The 24,411-nt window shown below is 44.3% G+C and overlaps 2 protein-coding genes across 2 annotated transcripts in view; one reads left to right on the forward strand and one right to left on the reverse strand.

Moving 5' to 3' along the window:
- Positions 1 to 298: 298 nt before the first annotated feature.
- On the reverse strand, positions 299 to 18,873 carry pusl1 (pseudouridine synthase like 1). The gene is made up of 9 exons (XM_056274982.1): positions 18,628 to 18,873; positions 18,328 to 18,442; positions 18,112 to 18,175; positions 15,114 to 15,301; positions 8,051 to 8,200; positions 4,640 to 4,810; positions 1,738 to 1,792; positions 1,337 to 1,499; positions 299 to 567 (listed from the first exon to the last, which is right to left on the reverse strand). The coding sequence occupies exons 2-9, from the start codon at positions 18,381 to 18,383 to the stop codon at positions 515 to 517; spliced, it is 900 nt and encodes a 299-aa protein (XP_056130957.1). The 5' UTR covers positions 18,384 to 18,442; positions 18,628 to 18,873; the 3' UTR covers positions 299 to 514.
- Positions 18,874 to 19,723: 850 nt separating this feature from the next.
- The window catches only part of LOC130132122 (arf-GAP with coiled-coil, ANK repeat and PH domain-containing protein 3-like), a 125,365-nt gene continuing 120,677 nt past the window's right edge, over positions 19,724 to 24,411 (forward strand). The window contains exon 1 of the mRNA XM_056301741.1: positions 19,724 to 19,864. Coding sequence (XP_056157716.1) covers positions 19,818 to 19,864 — 47 coding nt within the window. The 5' untranslated portion in view covers positions 19,724 to 19,817. The remainder of the gene's footprint in view (positions 19,865 to 24,411) is intronic.

Consider the following 24,411-nt stretch of genomic DNA (forward strand, 5'->3'; position numbering starts at 1 on the left):
TTGCTGTACCTACCAAAAACCAGTTCATCGTTAGACTAGTAGTTATATTACTTAACCAGGTTTGAGGCAAGTTGTGTCATGTCGTATACTGAAGGTCTTGAGTAGACATGTCTTGTTTCAGAGATATGACATTCTGTAGTCGAGCTGCGTTCATGGACACAGTTGTGTATTTTTGGTCAATGTGCTGAATTAAAAGAATACATCGATGTCAATCTTTAGAGTCTGATACCTCTTGTGCATCCATGTATACAATGTAATCCTTGTTTCCACTTTTGTCTGTCCACTGAGGTAGATTTTATTGTTCAAGATAGAGCCATGTAAATAATTACACAACACAATAATGAATCCATTACAGTGACCTCGAGTGACTGCCACATTGGCACACAGAGCATACGCCTGATTTGGATTTTAAAATGAGAAGAACCGCATGTATATTGTCCTGCATATCAAAATAATACTTTCATTGCTATAATGTGTATCCAACAAAAAACAAACAAACAGTGTACATGAAGCTCTAGTCCTCTTGGTTTCCACTGGAAAAAAGCAGCTTTTCTGAGGACTGTAGATCTGGGGAAATTAGATAAAAACGGAGCAAACCTTCAATTAATTTCCTCTGCAATCTTATCATCATCTAATAAGATGCATTATTAAAGGAAAATGGGAATGATGAAAAAAGGAAGTTAGTTTTTGATTGCAATGCATATTAAACTGCTAGGGGAACAGTAACTATTCATCATCCCGGATGGCAAGATTACTTGGTTAAAGGAATAAAAAAAAATAATTTTCAACATTAGAAATATGCGTTGTAGGGATAACACTCCTTTAGCAGCCATGATACCAAGCAGTCTTCAGTGTGTCTCTCAAATGCTGTCGAAACTATGCAGACAATAACTGCCAGCGATGTCAGCGTTGTACACTGTGAATGTGAAAACTCACTTCCTGGTTTGCTGTTGGGTTGCATTGCATAAGAAGATGTGAATATTAATGCTATGAAAAGCTGTTTAAGAAAATTTAAACAACTCATTTCCACAACTTTGAAAATGCAAATAACTCATTTCTACAACTCACCACATTGTACAGCTGTATGTAGCATTATTCACATTCTCTTACAATGCAGCCTATCGGCAAAGCACGCAGAGTTTTCTACATTAACAGATCATCTGCAAGTGACATCATTGGTGGACAAAATTTCAGTGATATCTCAGAGAGACACAGAAGACTGCTGACAGAGTGTTTACTCACACATTGTGTATGTAGAGAGATACTACTGAAAACTGCGATAATTTCCCTTTAAAAGTTCACATCACTGAGCCGATTAGAGAGCAAGAACTTTCACCTGCATCTCTGTAATCCACTTTGGTGAGGAAGAGGCCATGGGGTGGAGCAGTCAAGTTGTGTGGGTAGGCCAGAGAGTTCTGGACCTCCAGCAGTTCCTTCAGCTGGGGAACAGAGAGCTGCCCCTTACCCACGGCCACCAGAGCCCCGGTCATTCTCCGCACCTGGAACACAGCATAGAGCCAAAGAGATGGTATAATGCATCAATCATCCGTTGAGTAAAGCCTACAACACAATCCAATTACACTCCAAAAGGAACATTTTTTAATTGAAAGGTTAGATTTCTTATTAACCATAAGCAGATGGCGGTCATTACTCACCCTACGTAACATGTCTAAAGACTGGACAGAGGGACACCATACATCAATGCGATATTAACAAGCAACATAAAGGAACACTAACCTGCTTATAGAGGAAAGACCTGCTTTTAAATGTCAGCTCCCAAAATTGTGTCTTTCTAAAAGAAGAAGAAGAAAAAAAAGAAGACTGAATCATACCCAAAAGTCTGGATTAAAGGATTTATAATGACCAGCATACATACTAAACAAAATATCATGCAGAGATCTCAAACATGCATTCAACTGCTGGATATTTAGTTCCTTTGGCTGCCATTTTATTTCCACCACAGCTTTGATAACATATCACAGAGAGGTGAATTATTTCATCTGGACACAAAGTTTAGTGAGAGAAACATTTCCTCACTCATCCAAGTGACTTCGTCCGTCTCAACTGACTGCAGGTATCCCTCAACCTTATGAACAGCACAGTTGTATAACGACCGAAACCAACAATCAGTTTCACATGCAAATTGGCCTGACCATTAACTAGAGTCTCAATGGCCATGTGTACTATTCACAGAGGACTGGGGAATGTTTGCAGTCACAGCATTGTAAGATGGGGACAGATGTACTCTTAGGCCGGGATGGTCGTTCCCTCATCACATAGATGACCTCTCTGACCCCTCGTTCAAACCAGCGTTCCTCCCCATTAAAGATGATGTGCACATCCTCATCATTGAAAGAGTGGCCTCTGGCCTGTAGATGGGTGTAGACTGCGGAGTCCTGGCCTGAAGCATTAGCTCTTCTGTGTTGTGCCATCCTCTTGGCCAGCGTGTCTTTGGTTTCCCCGATGTACAAGTCACAGCAATCCTCCTGGCACTTAACAGCATACACTGTATTGCTCTGTTTGTGCCAGGCAACCTGATCCTTGGGGTGGACCAATTTCTGGCGCAGCATGTTTTGGGGTTTGAAAGCAACCGAGATGTGGTGTTTGGAAAATACGTGTCTCAACTGTTCAGATACTCCCGCCACTTTTCCCACTCCTGCCTGGTTGTCCACAGCGTTAATGTGGTCAGTGAAATGTGGTATGTCCTGAGATTTAATTTTAACCCAGGTGTCTTCCCTAAATCTGTACCAATGGCTAGGGGGTGTCCCTAGATAGGACATCAGAGCCCTCTTTTCCTCTTCCTCCATATACAAGTTGGCCACTATAGGTGAAACTGGGGAACCCATAGCACACCCACGCTTCTTTCTGCCTATAGTACTGCCTCGTGTGTGAAGTACGTGGACTGAAGACAGCTTCAGGAGCAGACACACTTGGTCAGTGTTGAGGGGAATCCTAAGGGTGGGGTCTTCCTGTAATTTCATATGGACCATCTTGACTGCTTTATCAACAGGTACACACGTTAAGAGAGACGTAACATCATACGAGACCATTGGTTCATCTGCCTCCATAATAATGTCCCTCACCTTCCCCTCAAACTCCATTTGCAACTATTCCCCAATCCTCTGTGAATAGTACACATGACCATTGAAGCTGTAGTTAAAGGTCACGCCAATTTGCATGTGAAACCAATCACTGGTTTCGGTCATTACGCAACTGTGGTATTTATAAGGTTGGGGGATACCTGCAGTCAGTTGAGACTGACGAAGTCACTTGGATGAGTGATGAAAAGTTTCTCCCACTAAACGTGTCCAGATGAACTGATTCACCTATCTGTGATATATATCAGGAATCAGGAACACTTTATTTGTTAGAAAAGAATTACATGGGATGAAAATGATAAAACGGGGGGAAAATATATATATATACACACACTCTGGTTTTTCATTTTCATTCCACATAATTCTTTTCTATTCTCCATGTAATTATTTCATTTTTAGAGAGATATTGGATGGACGGATGGATAGACGGAGGAACAGACCTTGAGAAGCTTGGGGATGGCAATAAGAAAAACTTCACGCCATACCCAAGCGCTGTATTTACACAGTCATTGTCCAGTAAGTGGCTGACTCTGTCAACAGTGCGTGTGTGTTTGTTTGCATGCATGCATGTGCATAAGTAAAACTGTTTAAATGTAAGGCGATGATGATAAACCTATTCCTAACACAGAGCTCTGGAATGGAGCATTGCTCACTTACTATGTATGACCAGCTATGTAATGGATCAATTAATGGCAAAGGCATTCTGGGGACAAACATCCATCCTCTTCTCTCCCTTGTTGAAACAGGATAAGAAAACTCATTTTGGTCTCACACACCACAGCACAGTCTTGTTTGCAAGATCCCAAATGTAGTTCAACCTTTGGCTCTTCAATAATTCACCACTCAGTTGCCCCTCATTCTATCCCTGTTACTCAGAATAGTGATCTTCATGAAAAATAAACACTGCTCAAAACAGGCCTATTACAGGACCTAAAACTGACCGAGATTTAAGTTCACCCCCATTAAGCCACTGATAATTCTTTGATGGTGAATTTCACATAAGTTTGACAAGGAGAAGAATTCAGTTTTGTAAAAATACAACCAAAGGTTATAGGTGACAGTGTCAAAATATACCAGTCATTTTGCATACATTTTAAATGACTGCGTGAAGTATGAATTTTCAGCAAAACGTATTAAGAGATGTGTAACCCTCATAACCATGCAGCATGTGGGTTGAGGGGAGGAGGTTGGTGTTAAGGGGTTATGCTCATTTATTCTGAACTAATATCCCACTGATGTGTGCCCACGTTGTGTGCCATATTTTCAGAGTAATGGCCATGAAAGTGGTATTTGGCATGCAGAGTGACCCCCCCCCCCCCCCATGGACATGTAATCCTCCATAGCTCATATGCTCCCCTCCAGCCCACCAAAGTTCCATCTCTGTAATAGATTAAATATGGTCCCACTTGCCAAAAAGGTATCAAAGAAAGTTGAATCAGTTCACCTGGACACAACATTTCTCTCTCAATAAACGAAGAGTGGGGTAATTGGCCAGATACAACTGGGGAGAAAGAGGGAAAAATCCACAAAAAAAAGCCCACCTGTAGAAGTATTCTTGTGCAAAGGAGCTCCCTGGCTTCATACTGGCTACCTCCAGGGTTTTGACCGGGTTTTTAAATGGGGTTTCTGAGTTCATGGCCCTGAAGCTGCTGAAATCATGAGTCCCCACCAGCAGGGCAGCAGCATCACGCATGGCTCCAACATCCAGCTCCCTGATGTAAGCAAAAGAAAAGGTTTCCATACGACACTAGGCAAATGTGTGTTTGTGTGTGAATTAATTGTAAAGCGCTCTGAGTGGCTGTTGCAGCTAGAAAAGCATTACATAAAATGCAACTTGATTGATTGATTGATTGATGTTACCCATGGATGCTATTCAAGGCTTAAGTGAAGGGTTACATTTAAAAATACTGTATCTATTGATGGTTGATGGGTAGAGGAAAAGAGGAAGGTCCAAAGAGGACATTTATGGAGTGGTGAGGGAGGACATGCAGGTGGCTGTCATGACAGAGGAAAATGCAGAAGACAGGAGGAAATGGAAACGGATGATCCACTGTGGTGACCCCTAATGGGAGCAGGCAAAAGTAGTAGTAGTAGTAGTAGTAGTAGTAGTAGTAGTAGTAGTATCTATTGATGGTTCAGGTTAAGATTTTTGCTGTGGCATGGTGGCCCAGTGGTTAGCACTTTTGCTTAACAGTAAGATCCTGGGTTCAAACCCCAGGCTGTCCCAGGTTCTTTCTATGTGGAGTTTGCATGTTCTCCCCCTGTCTGCTTGGGTCTCCTCTGGGTGCTCCGGTTTCCTCCCACCATCAAAAAGACATACATTTTAGTGTTAATAATCCTGCCTGTGACCTTGACCAAGGCAATGGAAAGAAGAACTGGAGTTGGTCCCTGGGCGCTGCAGCTGCCCACTGCTCCTACACAATAGGATGAGTTAAATGCAGAAGACAAATTCGTTCTAAGAATACAATTCGTTGTAACAATATGTAACAATACAATGACAATATAAAGTGGCTTTCTTTCTTCTAAACTTTATCTCTGGCCTGTGCTATGAAGAAATAGATATTGCGACTCCATGGCCAAGCTAAAAGTGACAACGCCACAAAAGGGGAGGCATGAGTTAATGATGAGGCTTTTTCATAAGCTGTTGGATGCTTACGTCAGTATTGTATCTTGGTGAGAGAAATGACATCATCCGTTACAACTAAAGAGTTAACAAGGCTTTAAAAGGTTGAGAGATTAGGAATCTGGGTCAAAGAAAGATATCCAGGCTTCCCTGCTTAAAGCGGTGTAATTTATTCATAGACTGTGTAAAAATTACTTTTTTGCCACACTAGGTCTTATCTTCTTGGATGCTGCCATGTAAGAGAATGGAGCATGCCTACCACAGAGTCACACTTGGAGGGTGGAAGAGAGAGAGCGGGTCTGGATCTCTAACTCTTCAGGGTATTATGCAACTGTAAATACTTAAATATGACATGACAGATAGGGAAAGAGACAGAATGGAAAACTTATATATATACCTGTTACAAAAAACAAAAAAGAGAAGGGGGGGAGAGCGAGCGAGGGAATGCATATCAAATTCTGTAACACTGTCTGAATGGTTGTTTTCTGGGTATCCATGTTCACACAGGCAGCTTTTACCCACAACGTTGACAGATAGCGTTCATTCACATGACCTACGGTGCCTTCGGTCTCATTCCCTGCTTGTGTAGGAACCCTTCTAATAGCATCATCTGTAACCTCTAACCCTCTAACGTTACTTTAACTTCTTTCAATATTCCTACTTTTTCATATAACTGTACCACACGCTCTTCATTATGAGAATAAATGTAAGCTTGCTTTGCTATATGACAAATAAACTTGAAAGCTGAAATACATTTCTCACTTCAGACAAATGTCTGCAACGAACAAGTTGCAGATACATCAATCAATCAATCAATCAATCAATCAATCAATCAAGTTGCATTTTATATAGCACTTTTCAGGCTGCAACAGCCACTCAAAGTGCTTTACAATTAACTCACACACACACACACACACACACACACACACACACACACACACACACACACACATCATTGTGCAGTTAAACATGAAAACACCTTTTAATTGGTTCACTTGCTTCTGAGAAAGCATCTCATTTCACCACTTTTTTGGGGGGGGGGGTTCCCTTTTCCTCCCCAATTGTACCTGTCCAATTACCCCATTCTTTTAGCCGTCGCTGCTCCACCCCCTCTGTCGTTCCGGGGAGGGCTGCAGACCACCACGTCTCCTCCGATACATGTGGAGTCACCAGCCGCTTCTTTTCACCTGACAGTGAGGAGTTTCACCAGGGGGACGTAGCACATGGGAGGATCCCGCTATTCCCCTCCCCAGTCCCCCCTCCCCCCTGAACAGGTGCCCTGACTGACCAGAGTAGGCGCTAGTGTAGCGACCAGGATGCATATCCACATCTGGCTTCCCACCCGCAGACACAGCCAGTTGTATCTGTAGGGATGCCCGACCAAGCCGAAGGTAACACGGGGGTTCGAACCAGCGATCCCCGTGTTGGTAGGCAACGGAATAGACTGCTACACTACCTGGACGCCCCTCATTTCACATCTCATGATGGCTCTTGTTCACACTACCATCATTTGGTAATGTCTCCATATATATGTTACTGGGTCTTGAGTCAGTGAATCGCCTGTGCAGCTTTTACGGCGTATCGACTCCGGCTCTCGTTCACACGAGCTTGACACGTAAAACTGAGGGAAGGTTTATGCTACAGTAGCATGTGTGAATGGGGTTCTGAGCATCGGCGGGAGGAGGAGAAATGGAGAAAGAAGCAGAAAAAGTCGGCGTAGCAGGCGTGGGTGTTGTTCCGCGCCTCTATAAGCCTGCAGCTTATCTTGCCCTACTTTTCCCCAAAAAGCAGAGAGAACACATGAATACTCACACGGCACTCTACTGAATATGCTTTTTTTCCTCACATGCTCCCTTTTTCTGTAAGTAAAAAAAAAATAAGAAAAAAAAATCCTCCACACTCATCACCCCAAAAATACTTAACCTATAACTACTCCATCTTAAGGCTCTCTGCCCCCCTGTCTCCGTTTTGTGATGTCGTCTCAGATGGACCACTTCATCTGACTGGCCCCAATATGTGGCTCTCGCGTCACACGTGTGGATTATTAGTGTGTCTAATGCTCCATTGTCTCAGTGAGGCTTGTTTGAGTGTGTGTCTGTGTGTGTGTCTGCGCACGCGCATACCCACTCTTTTTTTTTCTTTTCAGCAGAAAGAACACACAAACACAAACACATACACACACATAGACAAGATTATGTTAAGCATGTAGCAGTGCCTGCGGAGGGAGGCGGTAATGGACAGATGAAATAAAAGATGGATGAATGGAGGGGTGGGTGTGTAGATGGAGGGACAGAGGACGAGCACATCAGTATTAGACAAAAGAGCTCACGTGTTGCGGAGGAACCAGCAAAGACTGCTTTCGGTGAGGGGACCCAGGCTTTGGTGGGAGACGCCCAGGGCTATCCGGTATACATAGGTCCGCGACTGAGCATGGAAACGTGCATGGAAATCACCAGGAACACGGTAGGCATGGGTAATCCTGGTGGAGTTGAAAAAAAAATTGAATAGCTGTTGGCAACATGGTAAAATGTCAGTTCAGTCCAGAAAATCTAAAGGCACGATTGCCTGTTTGATGTGTGTAAACTATTTAAAGAGGTTAAACTGCGATAAAAGAAAAGTTGCAGATTAATTTAGAGCATCCATCCATTATCCGAACCGCTTATCCTGCTCTCAGAGTCACAGGGATGCTGGAGCCTATCCCAGCAGTCATTGGTCAGCAGGCAGGGAGACACCCTGGACAGGCCATCAGGCCATCACACAGCCCCCCCCCCCCACACACACACACACATTCATACCTAGGGGCAATTTAGTATGGCCGAAATCAGAGCAACCGGAAACCCACGCAGACATGGGGAGAACATGCAAACTCCACACAGAGGATGACCTGGGACGACCCCCAAGGTTGGACTACCCCGGGGCTCAAACCCAGGACCTTCTTGCTGTGAGACAACCGCGCTAACCACTGCGACACCGTGCCACCCAATTTAGAGCTTAAATATACATAAAGCAAAACACATTTCCTACATAAAAAGCTGCTATTATCATCCTTGCAAACTCTTTCCTGCCCTGTGCTTTTTTCCGCACCCATTTAAAGCACAGACATTTTGTCAAAAGACAAATAAATGAATAAAATCAAGAGTCTGGCACATTAAATGTTTGAACAAAACATTTGGACAACTCCCCAAATGGAGACACTATTAAAACCCTTACTTATTGGGTGCCAACAAGTTATTGCCAGCAAGAAAACCATTGCAAAAAGACACTGTCAATATTGTCAACATTGTTGCATTAATCACAAAAGAATATCTGTTGTCATAACACTGAAAAGACTTTGAATGTCATGGCCAAAAGCCCCGAAAAGCCAAAGACCCATGCTAGTGTGGTTAGCTCCACAATAGACTCAAAGACTGGGGCTCTTTTGATGCGACTCCAGCAGAACCGGGGCTAACACAGACTACTTCCAGATCTGGAGGCTGTATGCACATGGCGCTAATTTCCATTGAGAAGTAACAGTTTCACTGGAAACAGTGTGGATCAATGCGTCGTCCTTTACCGACTCTGTGCACACTGCGATACAAGAGTGAAGGGGAATGTTTTCTGGGCTTCATATTATTGATCCCTTTCGACAAGATTTATTTAGTGCTAAATACATAATACTATGCTGCTGTAATGCAATGTGTTTCTGTTATGAGCAAAGTGTCATAAGTGACAGAACAAATCAAAGCACCAAACAGCATTCCAACATAAGCAGTTTAAACAATTTGGCAAAGAAAGTTGATTTAGTAATAACTATTTTGCGGCTCCCAATAAATAAAAAAATATGTGACAAAGAACTCCTATGAGCTAGACCTACGGGATCATATATCATAAGGGCTACACAGTGGCGCAGTGGTTAGCGTTGACGCCTCACAGCAAGAAGGTCCTGGGTTTGAATCCCGGGGTTGTCCAACCTGGGGGGTCATCCCAGGCCATCCTCTGTGTGGAGTTAGCATGTTCTCCCCGTGTCTGCGGTGGGTTTTCTCCGGGTGCTCCGGTTTCCTCCCACCATCAAAAAGACACGCATGTTAGGGTTGATACTCCTGTCTGCGCCCTTGACCGAGGCAATGGAAAGAAGAACTGGAGTTGATCCCTGGGTGCTGCACGGCGGCTGCACACCTAGCTACACATCTAGGATGGGTTAAATGCAGAGGGTAATTTCCCTATGGGGATCAATAAAGTATATCAAAATCAAATCAAATATCAAATCATAAGCACGTAGAGAGGTTGCATCAACGTCTTTAACTTGGTGATCTCTAATCGAATACCGCCTGAGCTGATGAGTGAGTAGACTCTAATTCTAATCATAAAGAAAACGGATTTCACCATTTAGCATGTCTTCAGGATGGGACTGCCAACGTTAGGAACCGACCAAACCCACGGGCTCAAAGTACATGGTAATTTTTTCTGACCTTATTTTATATAAAAAAAGAGACTGACAGACAGACAGAGAGACAGAGGAAATAACCCCTGGATTCGCTTAAATCATTCATCGGACTTTGGTTATCCTTGCTAACAGAGCATCGTGAATAATACATCAACAGGAGCTAAGCATGTATGCTAAGTGGCCTGGTAAGACAAAGAAGGCGACATTAGAAAGAGGGCATTGGTTAAAAGTGAACTATGAGACCCAAAAGCGGGGGACGAGAGAAAAAATATATGTGGCATCTAAATTTGGAATCGCAACTCGTTTTCTATATGTCTTCAGAATGGGCTCCCAGACTTCGCCTACAGCTTTCATCTGTCACAAACTGATCCTCAACACCACAACACTTGCTGATAACCAATTTTCTTCTGACCACTGGCAGCCTGTCCAGGGTGTCTCCCCGCCTGCCGCCCAATGACTGCTGGGATAGGCTCCAGCATCCCGCGACCCTATCTAGGATAAGCGGCTTGGACAATGGATGGGATGGATATTGTGAAATAAAACCCAACAGAATAACAACAACCTACATCTCTAAAATGGTGGGCTGCAGCACCTTTTCCTTACAGCTGACAGCTGAAAAAAAATAACCGCTAAGTTAAAATAAAAAAATCCACAATTCATTTTCGACAAATGTGCTACAGAACAGTAACCATACTGGGAAAAGTGGGATATCATTGATGCTCATATCCGTGAAGTGAAAGAGGAAAGACCAACAGCCAGCAATGCCGTCATTGTGCTTGCTACATATGATAGTTGTGGCCAGACAGTGCCTCATATAGTGTTTGTGTGCTTTTTATCGGCATGAGCCTGAAGGGGATGGGGTTGTGCGTTTAGAATATGCAGTCTTTGCTTTTATGAATGCATCTTTCGCTTTTGTTCAACATAGGACCAATTGTGTATATGTTTCCGTGCTGAGAGAAAGTGACATGTATTTGTATACACAAATCGTCCATGCAAAGCACATGTATGCTCTTTCTGTGTACAGCAGGGATTGCTTGTGTGTGTATATGTGTGTGCACATACATATGTGCAAGTGCATGATTAGGGAAACTAGGTTACGTTTCCTGGGGAGGAGATTGGGTGTGACACGTGGCAGAGGACGTCTTTATGCCTGCCTTCAGTGTCTGACACAATTGAACTGACAGTCTTTGCCTGGCCTTCAAAACCACACACACACGCATACACGCTAAAATTTTCATTGGCAGTATTCAAAGCAACCATGGCCTTCAGCTGGGAAACAGGGCACTGTTTAGAGCGGCACCCTTTTGCTGCTCAGCAGTTTTCCTTTATGGGACAAATGCTGTTAAGTTCGGGCCGGCTGAGGCCAAAGTAAAACACTTTTTCCATCAGGCGTGAACGGTGCTTAAGTCTGGCTAATAGTGGAATTAGAACAACAACTTCACTTGTGTTTTGAGGGGGCCATGGCAGGGGCCAGACTGAACCCGCTGGGACAAAAATCTCTAAATCATTCTTGAAAAATGTAAGACAAAGAATCCTAAAAAGCAGCCAAGGGTAGATTACGCCAATCCATTCTGAGGATCAGGGGCACACATACTCTCATCGAGTCTGTGTGTGTCTATGTGTGGTTGGGAGGGTCTATTTAAGTTGCAGTTAGTCAAAAATTCAACTGCAGTTTTCAACAGTTCAGAGGCCATGCAGTTTTATCAAGGCTTTTCATATATGTGAGGACACAAAGGCAAGAAAACACAAAAAGTAGACTTGGAAATACGTGTGAGGCTGTGAGCATTAGATACAGGGGGTGTCTTTGCTACAATATATGTTAATAATATTGACAGCAAAGTCAACAATTCCTTGCTGTCCTAATCCAGTTTCTAACCTTTTGTCCACAGGTTTGTGACTTAACGCTCAGATACTCGAAGAACTCCCACCCTCCCCATCCTCCCCGTCTGTTTGGGTCTTTTTCCCCATCTGGCTTTCCTTCTGCTTTGCCTTTGCACACTCTTCTCTCTACCCTTTCTCTCTCTCTTTCTGTGACCAAATTGGTTATCTTTTTGAATCTCTTACTCGATCCGTCGTTTATATTTTCTCTTCTTCCCCTTTCCATGATTGCTCTCTCTCTCTCTCTCTCTCTCTCTCTCTCTCTCTCTCTCTCTCTCTCTCTCTCTCTCTCTCTCTCTCTCTCTCTCTCTCTCTCTCTCTCTCTCTCTCTCTCTCTCTTGCTTGATTGTTAATCTAAAGGCTGGATTAACATACACTAGCAGCATCACAGACATGAGCAGCAGTGATTTGGATTTTTTTTTTTTTGGCATTTTACGCGTGCGCACACATACACACACACACACACACACACACACACACACACACACACACACACACACACACACACACACACACACACACACACACGAGGATCTGTTTTTGTGCTGGTGCAAGCCCGGAGGAGGCCGACTGGCAATTTCCTCAGGTACAAGGTGAATTTTTCTCACCCGTTTGGTAATTTCGTGGCTCAAAAGAATCCCACCTGAGCCAAGATGGGTGGAGTGGTGCAGCTGAGGGGGGGAAGGGGGGGTGTTCATGCAAATCTTCTGGTGCAGAACATTCTTGGAATCCGTTTTGGCCTGAACTTGTACTTCCGCCCACTCACACTACAACTAAGCATAGATACAGGTGCAATGAGCTCATTTCTTGGCATAGTCAAGGCACAGGCGCCTTTATCCATCTAGCCAAATGGGTTTTAATGGATGTATGCCTATGCATTTCACCCCACTGAAATAACACAATTAGACCAAATGCAAAAACTAACTAAATGCAATGATCTGAATGAAAAATTCAGAGAAAAATAAGGTGGATGTGAGCCTTTTGAATTTGATGCGAATCAAAGACATCATCATAATGCACAGAAAATTTAAACTGACTTGGCTCAGTGAATGCCTGTCTGATCCAATAGGATGTGTGCAAGTACACACTGTTTATACTAGAGACTGACACCTGGTCATATGACCTATGGGATTTCCATGGGATTGGGAGTCAATTTCACTGCCAAGGATGTAAGCAAGATGGGAGGGGAGAAACACCCCCCCCTTTTCTCCCCATTTGTATCCGGCTATTTACCCCACTCTTCCGAGCCGTCCCTATCTCTGCTCCACCCCCTCTACCGATCCGGGGAGGGCTGCAGACTACCACATGCCTCCTCTGACGCATGTGGAGTCGCCAGCCGCTTCTTTTCACCTGACAGTGAGGAGTTTCGCCAGCGGGACATAACGCATGGGAGGATCACACTATTCAGTTCCGTCCCCTCCCAACAGGCGCCCCGACCGTCCAGAGGAGGCGCTGGTGCAGTGACCAGGACACAGACGCACATCTGGCTTCCCACCCGCAGACACGGCCAATTGTGTTTGTAGGGGACACCCGACCAAGCCAGAGGTAACACAGGGATTCGAACAGCCGCGGAGAAATTCTTTTTTACTGAGTAACAAGCTCAGGGTGGGATGGAAATGAAAATCTTCTTGTGTGTCAGGCTCTAGACTAAACTATTGTGTCCACTGTCAATCTCTGTTGGCTTGTGCATGATGTAGGAACACTGAAGGCAATTTGTAAGTTATGTCAGCCAGGCTGTTGAATCATGATCTTCTTGCGTGCTTCTTAAAATTATGTATTTTTTGTCACAAGCTATGGGATCCAGTATATAATTGGTAGAAGTCAGCGGTAATGGCAAAGAATTGTCCACCAACGGGTTTCAATCATCAGGATGGGCTTCCCTCTTCCTCAGTCGTTGACATGACAATATAATGCACATTTAAAAGTTATGAGAGGAGCTGATTTGATTTGCCATGTCAAAGTCCACCTCAACTTCACCTGCTTATGTCTATCCATTATCCGAACTGCTTATCCTGCTCTCAGGACGGCGGGGACGCTGGAGCCTATCCCAGCAGTCATTGGGCGGCAGGCGGGGAGACACCCTGGACAGGCCGCCAGACTATCACACAGGGCCGACACACACTCACACACATTCATACCTAGGGACAATTTAGTATGGCCGATTCATCTGACCTACGTACATGTCTTTGGACTACGGGAGGAACCCGGAGCCCACCAGAGGAAACCCATGCAGACATGGGGAGAACATGCAAACTCCACACAGAGGATGACCCAGCCGGGACGACCCCCAAGGTTGGACTACCACAGGGCTCGAACCCAAGACCTTCTTGCTGTGAGGCGACCATGCTAACCACTACGCCTCCGTGCCGCCCCTGTTTATAATGTATTTATCCTAATCCAACCCCTTGCCTCTCTGGTCACCAAATTACCAAAAAATATATTGGACACGCCCATGTGTGCCAGCACTTAACACTGTGCCCAATTTCACAAAAATAGAGCCCATAGTGTTCAAATGCATTTAAAATCCTTCAAGTGGACATCGGCCTTTAATCACTCTCTCTCACTCGACTCATTCCTCTAATATAGCGCTTCAGCATGTTATTTTTGCTGACCTAAATATTTGATATCTTATCTCTGTGAAATTTAATATTTAAAAAAATAAATCTGTGATGGTTAGCAAGAGAACGATTTATTATGCCTGGTGTAATGTCACAATAGTCACATGCAGTTCAAGTAATTCTGTTTCTTCAATTCACATCAGACAATATGGCCTCGTGGTTCAGGATTTTCCTTCCTTAAATCCTCTGTTCTAAGACTGGTGTACTTTAACACATAGAATGAATTCCACCATTTTCACTATTGAAATCTCCATCACTGTGGTACACTGCGTTTACAAATCCAATAGTTACAGTAAACATGGGTGGTTCCTTTTTTTTAAACCCATCTTACCCCCCCCCCCCCGAGGTATGTAAAACCATGCTTATGGGATTTAGTTATTGCAGAGGTTGTGATTTTGATTTATATTTTATTAAATTCTTCAGTTTCAGCTCCTTAAATATTCCACTCCCACTAGACGAAAAACCTGACTCACCGGATTTCCTCTGGCTTCAGGTAAAAATTGAGGGCTTTAACAAGGGTTTCTTCATCAAACGGTGGTTTGTCATTCTTGCGTTGAAGGTCAAAGTGCGCAGAGTTTGAGAGGGCGTGGACGCCGCTGTCTGTTCTACTGGAGATGAATGTAGACACCGGGTTGAGCGGCCTCAACCCCCTTATCGCATCCTACAGAGATGGAGACAGATGTTAAGTGAAAGAGACAAAAAGACAGAGAAACAGAAACATTATTACTGATAAATTTGGATTTTTTTTTAAAGGACTTATCAGAAGCCAACTGTAATATTGCCATACTTTGCCTGACAGTGACAAGCTATATTGATGAAAATAAAGCATCTGTTGTTTGATGTTATCCAACATCCCATAATTGTTGCTGTGCTGTGTATCACAGTGGTTCTCAAACAGTGTGCTGCTGCACACTAGTGTGCCGTGAGGCAAGTCCAGGTGTGCTGTGGGAATTTGCGACAACCATACATTATCATTACAGTATACAAAAAGTTAGGAATTAATTTTTGATTTACTATATCGGTACTTTGCATGCACTCATTTCCCGATAGAGAGGCAAATTCTATATACCCTAAAGGTTTTTCTTGTGAAGTTTTGCGCACTTGCTCCAACTCCAACCTATTTTCATTGGTCAAAAATCGACGCTGACGTCCTTGACGTTTCCGTTTCCCCTCCAGTCAGCAGTAACCATTATTATCCATCCATTATCCAAACCGCTTATCCTGCTCTCACAGTCACGGGGGTGCTGGAGCCTATTCCAGCAGCCATTGGGTGGCAGGTGGGGAGACACCTGGACAAGCCGCCAAGCCGTCACAGAGCACGGAGAAATTCCAACTAAACATATTAATTAAACTAGTTGACTCCACATCCACACTAGATTTAAACCTAACAGGCGCTCTAATGACCAGCAACCTGCTGAATGGTAAGTCCTTAGTGTCAAACTAAATGTAGACAGCTATCTATATTGCTACACAAAAGAGCGGTGCCGTCCCCAATAGGATGTTGCCATCAGCTTTCAGCAGGTAAGGGCGGCCCCAGAAAGAAGACCAGTTATCAACAAAGCCAAAATCCTTGTTCATTACAGTAACAAGCTAGCCAGCGATTCATTGACGTGACCCTTACTGTACATCTCATCATTACTCCTCACAGGTCAGCAGTAACACCAACCATTATTTCATTTAAGCGAATTAAATGACTGAGGAAATTATTAAAACGTAAGAAAATTATGTTATGAATAAATAACTTAGACACTTGCTCATTTGCAGAGGGAGGCACCAAAAAAACCCCAAAACTCATCCCCTCCACATGCTGCAACATCACTCGTGGTATGTCAGGACAATTTTTCGCACTCCATCCGCTAGATTCCGCTCACTCACTGTATGTTAGGAAGAGGTGTAACGCATCAAAGGCCCTGACTGACGCCTTATTTTTTTCCCCACCCACACTCTGACTTGTGAGTGGCCCTCTCTTCAGTACCATCAAGGAACAAAAAAAATCTGCGAGCACCGACAGGCACATGTGTCTCGCTAGCTTGTAAGTATTTCAAAATATTGTGGCAAGCCAGCATGGAAGAATGAGTCAAAAGGCAGAAATCTCTTTAATCACAACTCCTGTGCCCCATACACCGCACGACCCCAGGAGTGATCTTTTATTTACACACCGGCCAGAACAGACAACAACACGACCCCCCCACCCCACTCCCTCCGATTTCGCAACTGTTGACATCAGTCTAAGCCACGGTCCTAAGGTCAGTCAGTCAGTAACAGTCTTCTACCTAGTCCGAGTCACACCCCCAAACAACAACACATCCCAACATGAACATTAACAGTCCCATGAGTCCTTGTGCTCCCCCTGTGCAGCTCCACTGACAGTCAGAGCGACCGCCTCCCCTGGTCACTACATAGCCCCACCTGAGGGGTCAGTCGCCCTTGATAACCCCATCACCCAACACATAGTCTCCCAAATGTCCAGGGTGCCGCTGCTGGCGAACAGACCACCCAAAGTACCGTGTATCACAGGCCCTCTTCTGCTGCACTATGGGAGCCGGCCCGGCCCCGGCGGGTGTAGGAGTCGCAGCAGTGCACGTGCAGCTCCACGTCTTGTCGACAGCCAGGCCAGTAGATGCGCCCCCTGAGGCAGTCAAGGGTCTTGGTGTTCCCATAGTGCCCCACTCCCACCGAGCCATGGAACATATTCTGGAGAACCTGGGGACGGAGCACACGGGGCACCAATAGCTGCAAGAGGTCGTTCCCTCGTCCGGGAGCTTGCCACCTCCAGTACGCCAACCTGTTGTGGAGCTAAAAGTTGCCCCATTGAGAGTGGTAGGCCTTTACCTCGGGCCCTAGCACTGACACTTCTGTTCACTCGGGGCGCCGCCATCTCAGGTCAGCCCCTTACTGTCCAGGCTGATGATGCACAGGTCTTGGATGTTGGCGAGCCAGAACTCGTGCACCAGCTCCTGGTCTCCAGCCTGGACTTGTAATGACTTATTCCCTCTCATGTCAGCCATTTCTCCTGTCACCGTCATCAGCTGGGTGTTGGTTTGTGACCATGCCAACGAGAGTGGGCCAGTGGTGCCCAAGAGGATGCCAGGTCGCACCAGGGAAATGGTAGACCCCATGTCTACCAGAGACCAGCAGGCTCAACCGTCAAGTTGGCAGTCCAGATACAGTCCTTTGGTGTGACCTAGGCAGCCAACCAGTGTGCATTGGCCTTGAAGGGGGGCTGAAGACTTATTTGTACATGTGCATCTTCGTCCCCAAATCATCCTTCAGTGGATACAGAGGGGTTTTGTTTTTTTAATGGTTTGAGCAACATTGGTTGGAAATGATCCAGAACTTTTTGGAATACCACTATATTAGACAAAAGCACTCGATGATCGTTGAAACCATATGAAAACAAAAATGGATTGAAGCTACATTTAACTTGGTCGTATCTGTACGTATTCTATATTGAGAAAAACGTGAACTCACATCCAAGCAGTTTTGAACCCCCTTCTTCCCCTGTTGGTGGTGTGGAGGCACTTTCACTGCACCACTGCGGAAGATATTAGTTTAAAAAAAAACTAATCACAACTCTTGTATAGATAAAAATGGGCTGGTTGCACACCTTGCAGACCATGGGGTTATCTTATTATGAACACAATTTTGCTTTTGTTTGAACATGTGAGCAGTTATCCCACAGCCTACCTGTAATTTGTTCCAATGTACTGAAAGAATATGAGATAACGTGAGCAGTTGTACATTCTCTCGTATTCTCCTGGGCATTCCTGGATCCCAGTTTTTATCGCTCAACTTTCCAACACTTGAAAGAGACGTTACAGCGACGTTACAGAAGATCCAGACGTGTCAAAAACACGACTACATGAATTCTAACAAGATTCCACATTAGTGGGTTTTATAACACATCAGAGTTAAGGGAATTGATTTCAACCGATTCCATTAATCTGTATAAATCAATCTTCGGTTTAGTGTGTTTGCGTTACGTACAATCAGACAAGCAGTGAACGGACAGCAAATAAAATACACTGGCGCATTGAAGAGAATAGCGTCAACTCCGCAAAGTCTGTTCTGTGTACAGCCCGAGTCTGATAACTTTCTTTAGCCGGTCCGCCTGGTGTGGTCATGATTTCCAGTCTTCCTCCAAAAGTACCATTCCGGCGTTTACTAACTCTCAATATGATAAGTAAAATAGTCACAATTTAGTCCGGAGAAACCCAACCCAGACCGCCAGCGTCATTTCGTCGAACCGCCTGTCCCTTGTCATGTTGAACTACAATTGACTGCACTCTGCCTGCACAGAATAACACTCCTCTTGCTCATGTCGTCTAAATCTAATATAAAACTTATCGGTTACAAGAGCGATCAACATAATATAAATTTTTCTCCTAGATAGTGTAAAAACAAATAAAAAAAACAAAAATGTGCACGTATTTAAGAGAAACACCTCTAGTATACGAACGAACTCATAAGGTCTTTAGACATGCTCGTCCCTTAATGATGTCGTCATCATGATTGACAGAAGGGTGTGTCGGTCAAAGACTCGGGCGCCAATGTGAAACCAGAGATTCTTTTCTAACGCGAGATGTGTAACACCCAGCTACGCACGGGTGGCGCCGTCTAAAATGGCTTTGAGAGTCCAAATTTGCGCCCAAATTTGGAGCCTATCCCCGCAAAAATGAATAGATAGATAGATAGATAGATAGATAGATAGATAGATAGATAGATAGATAGATAGATATCAAAGATTCCCAAACATTCATGCTGTGTGGCACCTGCTGAAACTGTCACACACTCGCAAGAGAAAACAGGACATGTTCGGGAGCCGTGACCAAGCTGAACCACACACACACACACACACACACACACGTTCCCGACGTCCAATCTCCCATGATTCATTTCGCACGGCCCTCGGCGTCATGGGCGTTAGCATTAGCGGTGGTTAGTGGGACATCTTTCACTTTAAGGCTCTTCGGCGCTGCTACGCCCCCTCCTCCTGTAGTAGTAACTGCAATGCATTCAGTGTCAAGAGTCATCAGTACAGCCGCGCACTGAAGGAATACCATCCAGCCATCCACACGCCACACTGCTCAACCGACATCGGCTGCGGGCAATGAAATTTGTCGACTGAAGTGTGCGGGGAATAGCTCAGAGGAAATAAAAAGAAAATACTGGCAAAAATGACGGTGGACTTTGAAGAATGTATTAAAGATTCCCCCCGGTTCAGGTAAGAATGTTTCTCGCCACGGCACATCACAGCGGTGCGCAAAATGGCACACCTTTACGCACAATTTGTTTTAACACCCGCTCGTAAAAAGAATTTGACACTTGCTTTGCAGATTTGGTCCCGGCATCAGCGTTGGATAGCACGCAGGCTGGGGTTGTTAATTGACACGGAATTTGCTCGTGATGATTAGGATGGGGATATGGTTTCGTTGTTCGCCTCGCTGTGACGATCTCGTAGGTTATATTGCCATGTCCTCTGCTTCTTGGCATCATTACATGTAGTAAATAAAAAAAGGGATGGTTTAAGGTAGACTTGTGTCGTGGTCGTCTATATATGGATGTCTTTGCGGCCCGATACTTTTTGAAGATGGGCTAAAGCTCACAGTATGTGTGTGTGTGTGTGGGGGGGGGGTGCAGTAATCACCAAGGATCCCTTTTTTCTAGCGTCTCCTAGTTGTTACAGCTCTCTTCGGTGCCGAAATCGTGCTTTTAATTCAGGTCCTCTTTTGTTAACGCTTTTTATCAGGTGATGGAGAAAATGGGGGCTGTGATGAGTCTCCCCTGTCTTAGATTGAACGTTGGACGTTGCAGTAGAACAGACCTGAATTCATATCGGGGGGAAATACAGCATCTGTAGTAAGAGGCTGGACAGGATGGTTTGCCCCAGTGCTGGCAAAGAGACAGAGAGAGAGAGAGAGGCAAAGCTCCAGCTATCTGCCCCTCTCTCTGCTCCACTGGATGCACTGATGGGATCCCAGCAAAAGGGATTTTTAATTACATCCAAGTGAGGGAACCCCTGTTAATCATTTCGATTCCTATTTTGTTTTTGTTTTTCATTTGTAACCTTTTGTAACTATTTTGATTTTCCCCCCCCATTTCCAATCATACATAGCTATAGAATACGTAACCACACATACCTGGACAATACATGGCAATAAGACAAAAGAAAAAAAAATCCCCGGCTCTTCATGAACCTTTAAGAAAATGGATGTTTTTCCACACATCTCTTGATTCTTTATCGTGGTTCTATAACTTTTCTAGTCGACTTAATTTTGTGTCAAGTTGTTTTAACCAATAAATTGTCCCATCCTGCAAAAGTGTGGCACTTTTGGACCTTTCCGGTATTTAAGGACCAGCTTTAGTGTTGTTGTGGTGTCCAAATTGTATATTCTAATACTCCCCTTAACTTCTGGTTTATTAACAAAAATGAAGAATGACAGGTGTCTCATGTACAGAAAAACCCTTTGTGGAGTCCCTATATTTCCAACGCCCCCCCCCCCCCGTCTGTTTCTCTCTAGCAGTGTCTAACCCATGTTTCCTCTTTTTCCTGTCTCAGCCAGTCTTTTTTTTTTTACACACACACACACACGCGCACACATGCACCACGCCCCCACACACCTTTGTTTCTCAATATTTGTGGGGACCCCTCATTGACTACATTCATTCCCTAGCCCTTAACCCTAACCTTAACCATCATAACTACATGATGCCTAACCTTAACCCTTACCCTAGCCTTAACCTAATCTTAATTCTAACCTTAACCCTTACCCTAGTTTTAACCTAATCCTAATTCTAACCTTAACCTAAGTCCTAACCCTAAAATAGACCCTTTTCCTCATAAGGATCCATAAAATGTCCCCCACAAGGTAGGTGGTTTCAGGTTTTTCTATCCTAGTGATGACATTTGGTCACACGCATGCATGCACACACACACGCGCACATATACACACACACTCATACACACACACAGTCTGACTCCCTACATCCGCCAGGCTTTGGTAACCCACCTATTGATTCCTGGTATGCAGTATGCATGTGGGAAAGATTTACCAGCATATAGACAGCTAAGAGGAAGAGTGAAATTCCAGGTGACTTGCCTCACCCTATCAATGGACGCCGTCTCCCCAGGCAAAGAAACAGAGCAACAACGCCGTTGCTAATTTCTTTACAACTCGCTTGTCGATGGTCTTGTCAAGACCGTTATTTGGAAAATTCCACAAATCTCTATGGAAGCTGAAGCATCTATTTCTTTGGATTGGGTCAGCAACGAAGAAATTGTGTGAGAGGTTTCAGACAGAAGTCTCTTTGACACCCTAATAATAATATAAGAATAATAATCATCTTTACCAAGGATGACTGTGATAAAGGTAGAAAGGATGGTAGAGGCCATGACAGTGATAATTGTGACATTCATTACAATGATTGTACTGCTTGCCTTCAGGTAATCCCCTAGGTGGTTACCCAACGTTGTGTTGTGTAATTCTGGGGGAACAGAGATACATACGTAAGTCTTCTTTTCTTTCTCTTCCTCCTCATTTTTTCCTCTCTCTGTCTTCCCTCATGTGGAGCCAAATCCTCTTGCACACAGCTTCTTGCTGCAGGTCCTAACCTCAGTTGTGGGTTTGTGAATACATGTGAGTACAGTGCACAAGTATGTGCACTGATGTGTGTACGCGGGTGAGACAGAAAGACACATTTCATTTAGGGTATGTGTCTGCAGATATTCCTCATGAATCTTTTCACATTCTTTCTGTCTCTTAATGGCTCTGACAAAATGTTCTCGGCCCAGCCACTTATTCAGCAGCCACCTGCTGTGGTGGTCTATTCTTTACACAGTACCTGTGACAAAGCCCTTGTGTCTGCCCCTGGCTCTTAATGCAGTAGGGTTGCAATGCTTTCAGATAATTACCATCACTGGGGTCACAGTCGTTCGCTGCCTTTCTATCTACCCTGAGGTTTAAAAGATCCTTAAAGGGCGTCTGGGTGGCGTGGCGGTCTGTTCCGTCGCCTACCAACATGGGGATCTTCGGTTCAAATCCATATGTTACCGCCGGCTTGGTCGGGCGTCCCTACAGACACAGTTGGCCGTGTCTGCGGGTGGGAAGCCGGATGTGGGGGTGTGTCCTGGTTGCTGCACTAGTGCCTCCTCTGGTCGGTTGGGGCGCCTGTTCAGGGGGGAATAGCATGATTCTCCCACATGCTACATCCCCCTGGTGAAACTCCTCACTGTCAGGTGAAAAGAAGCGGCTGGCGACTCCACATGTATCAGAGGAAGCATGTTGTAGTCTGCAGCCCTCCCTGGATCGACAGAGGGGGGAAGAGCAGCGACCGGGATGGCTTGGAAGAGTGGGGTAATTGTCCAAGTACAATTGGGAAGAAAAAGGGGGGGAAATCCAAAAAAGAAAAAAGAAAAAAAAGAGATTCTTCAAGATACTCTCAGTTGTGTTTAAATCTCATCTCATCATTTCCATCGCGAGTCATTATTGTGTAATGTGCTGAACAGCAGACAGGAGAGCTCATTTATGTGGGTGTCGACTGTCTTGGAGTAATTGCACCCTTGATGGTTCAACTTCCGTTGTTCCAGTGAATGAAATGATGCATCGGCCGGTGATTAAAACGTCAAGTGGACGTGATTCAGTTGGACACCTTTTAATCTGACGCAGTAGGTTTTTATGGTTCTCAGTTTCTGACCTCCGCACAAGTTGACTTTCCAAGGGTTTTGAAGGTTGTTGTATTACTGCCGTCGAAAGAAGCCGTAATGTGAGGCTGTACATTTTCTTTAATACAGTACTGATAAGATCTCTCTGCGTTGCCTTATTCTACCATATCACAGGTCTCCAAGTTATCAGCTCTATATCTAATAACAGTTCAGCATGTTATAAATCTGCCTCAGCCAGGCACCAGTTTCCCATGTTGGAATTTAAGAACAACCACAACTCCTAACATATAGGTTCTATGCCTTATGTAAACCAATGAACAGAATCAAATCCTTTGCAGTACAAGGTCATTTCAGCAATGTGGTACTTTATACATGCTTGTGGAATTTATAGATCAGGCGCTATCACAAAGTTGACACCACCTGTCTGTCTATCTATCTATCTCTATCTCTCTCCCTCCATCCCTCTCTCTCGCTCTCTTTCACTTCCCCGTCAATGCTTATCAGGCTGTACAGACAGGTTGAGTGAGTTGGTGAGGAAAACACTGTGATGAACCAAACTGATTACCTGTTGACCAAACGTTTCTTTCTCTGTGCACTTCCATCTTTGTTGTGAAGCTGCAACGCGGTTTAAATTAATGGCAACACAAACATTATTGTCTGACGATTGTATACATTTTTTTTGTAACACTGTATAATGCACTATGGGCTGTAAAAAGTGTAACATAGAATGAGAATGTCTTAAACTGGTTTCATTGTGTAGGTTTTAGGTTGCTTTCAACCAATACATTTCATAATTCTAGTGAGCATCATGTCTCTGAGAGGAATGTACCTTATGTGACGAGATCTTGCTTGTAGCCAAATACCCATCCTAAAGCCGTAGTGCATACTATATAGTACCCATTTTTAGTATACTACATTAAAATGTACATTGTATGGAAAAACACAGTGTACCAAAAATGCCAGGCTATATTCACTGAAAAATCCAATATAAATCAACTGAGTGCTATTCCAGTTGAAAATGGCGCCTTTGGATGTCCGCGTAGCATAGCGGTCTATTCCGTTGCCTACCAACATAGGGATTTTCAGTTCGAATCCCCATGTTGCCTCCA

Source organism: Lampris incognitus, chromosome 2 (genome assembly GCF_029633865.1).
Source record: "Lampris incognitus isolate fLamInc1 chromosome 2, fLamInc1.hap2, whole genome shotgun sequence".
NCBI lineage: Eukaryota > Metazoa > Chordata > Actinopteri > Lampriformes > Lampridae > Lampris > Lampris incognitus.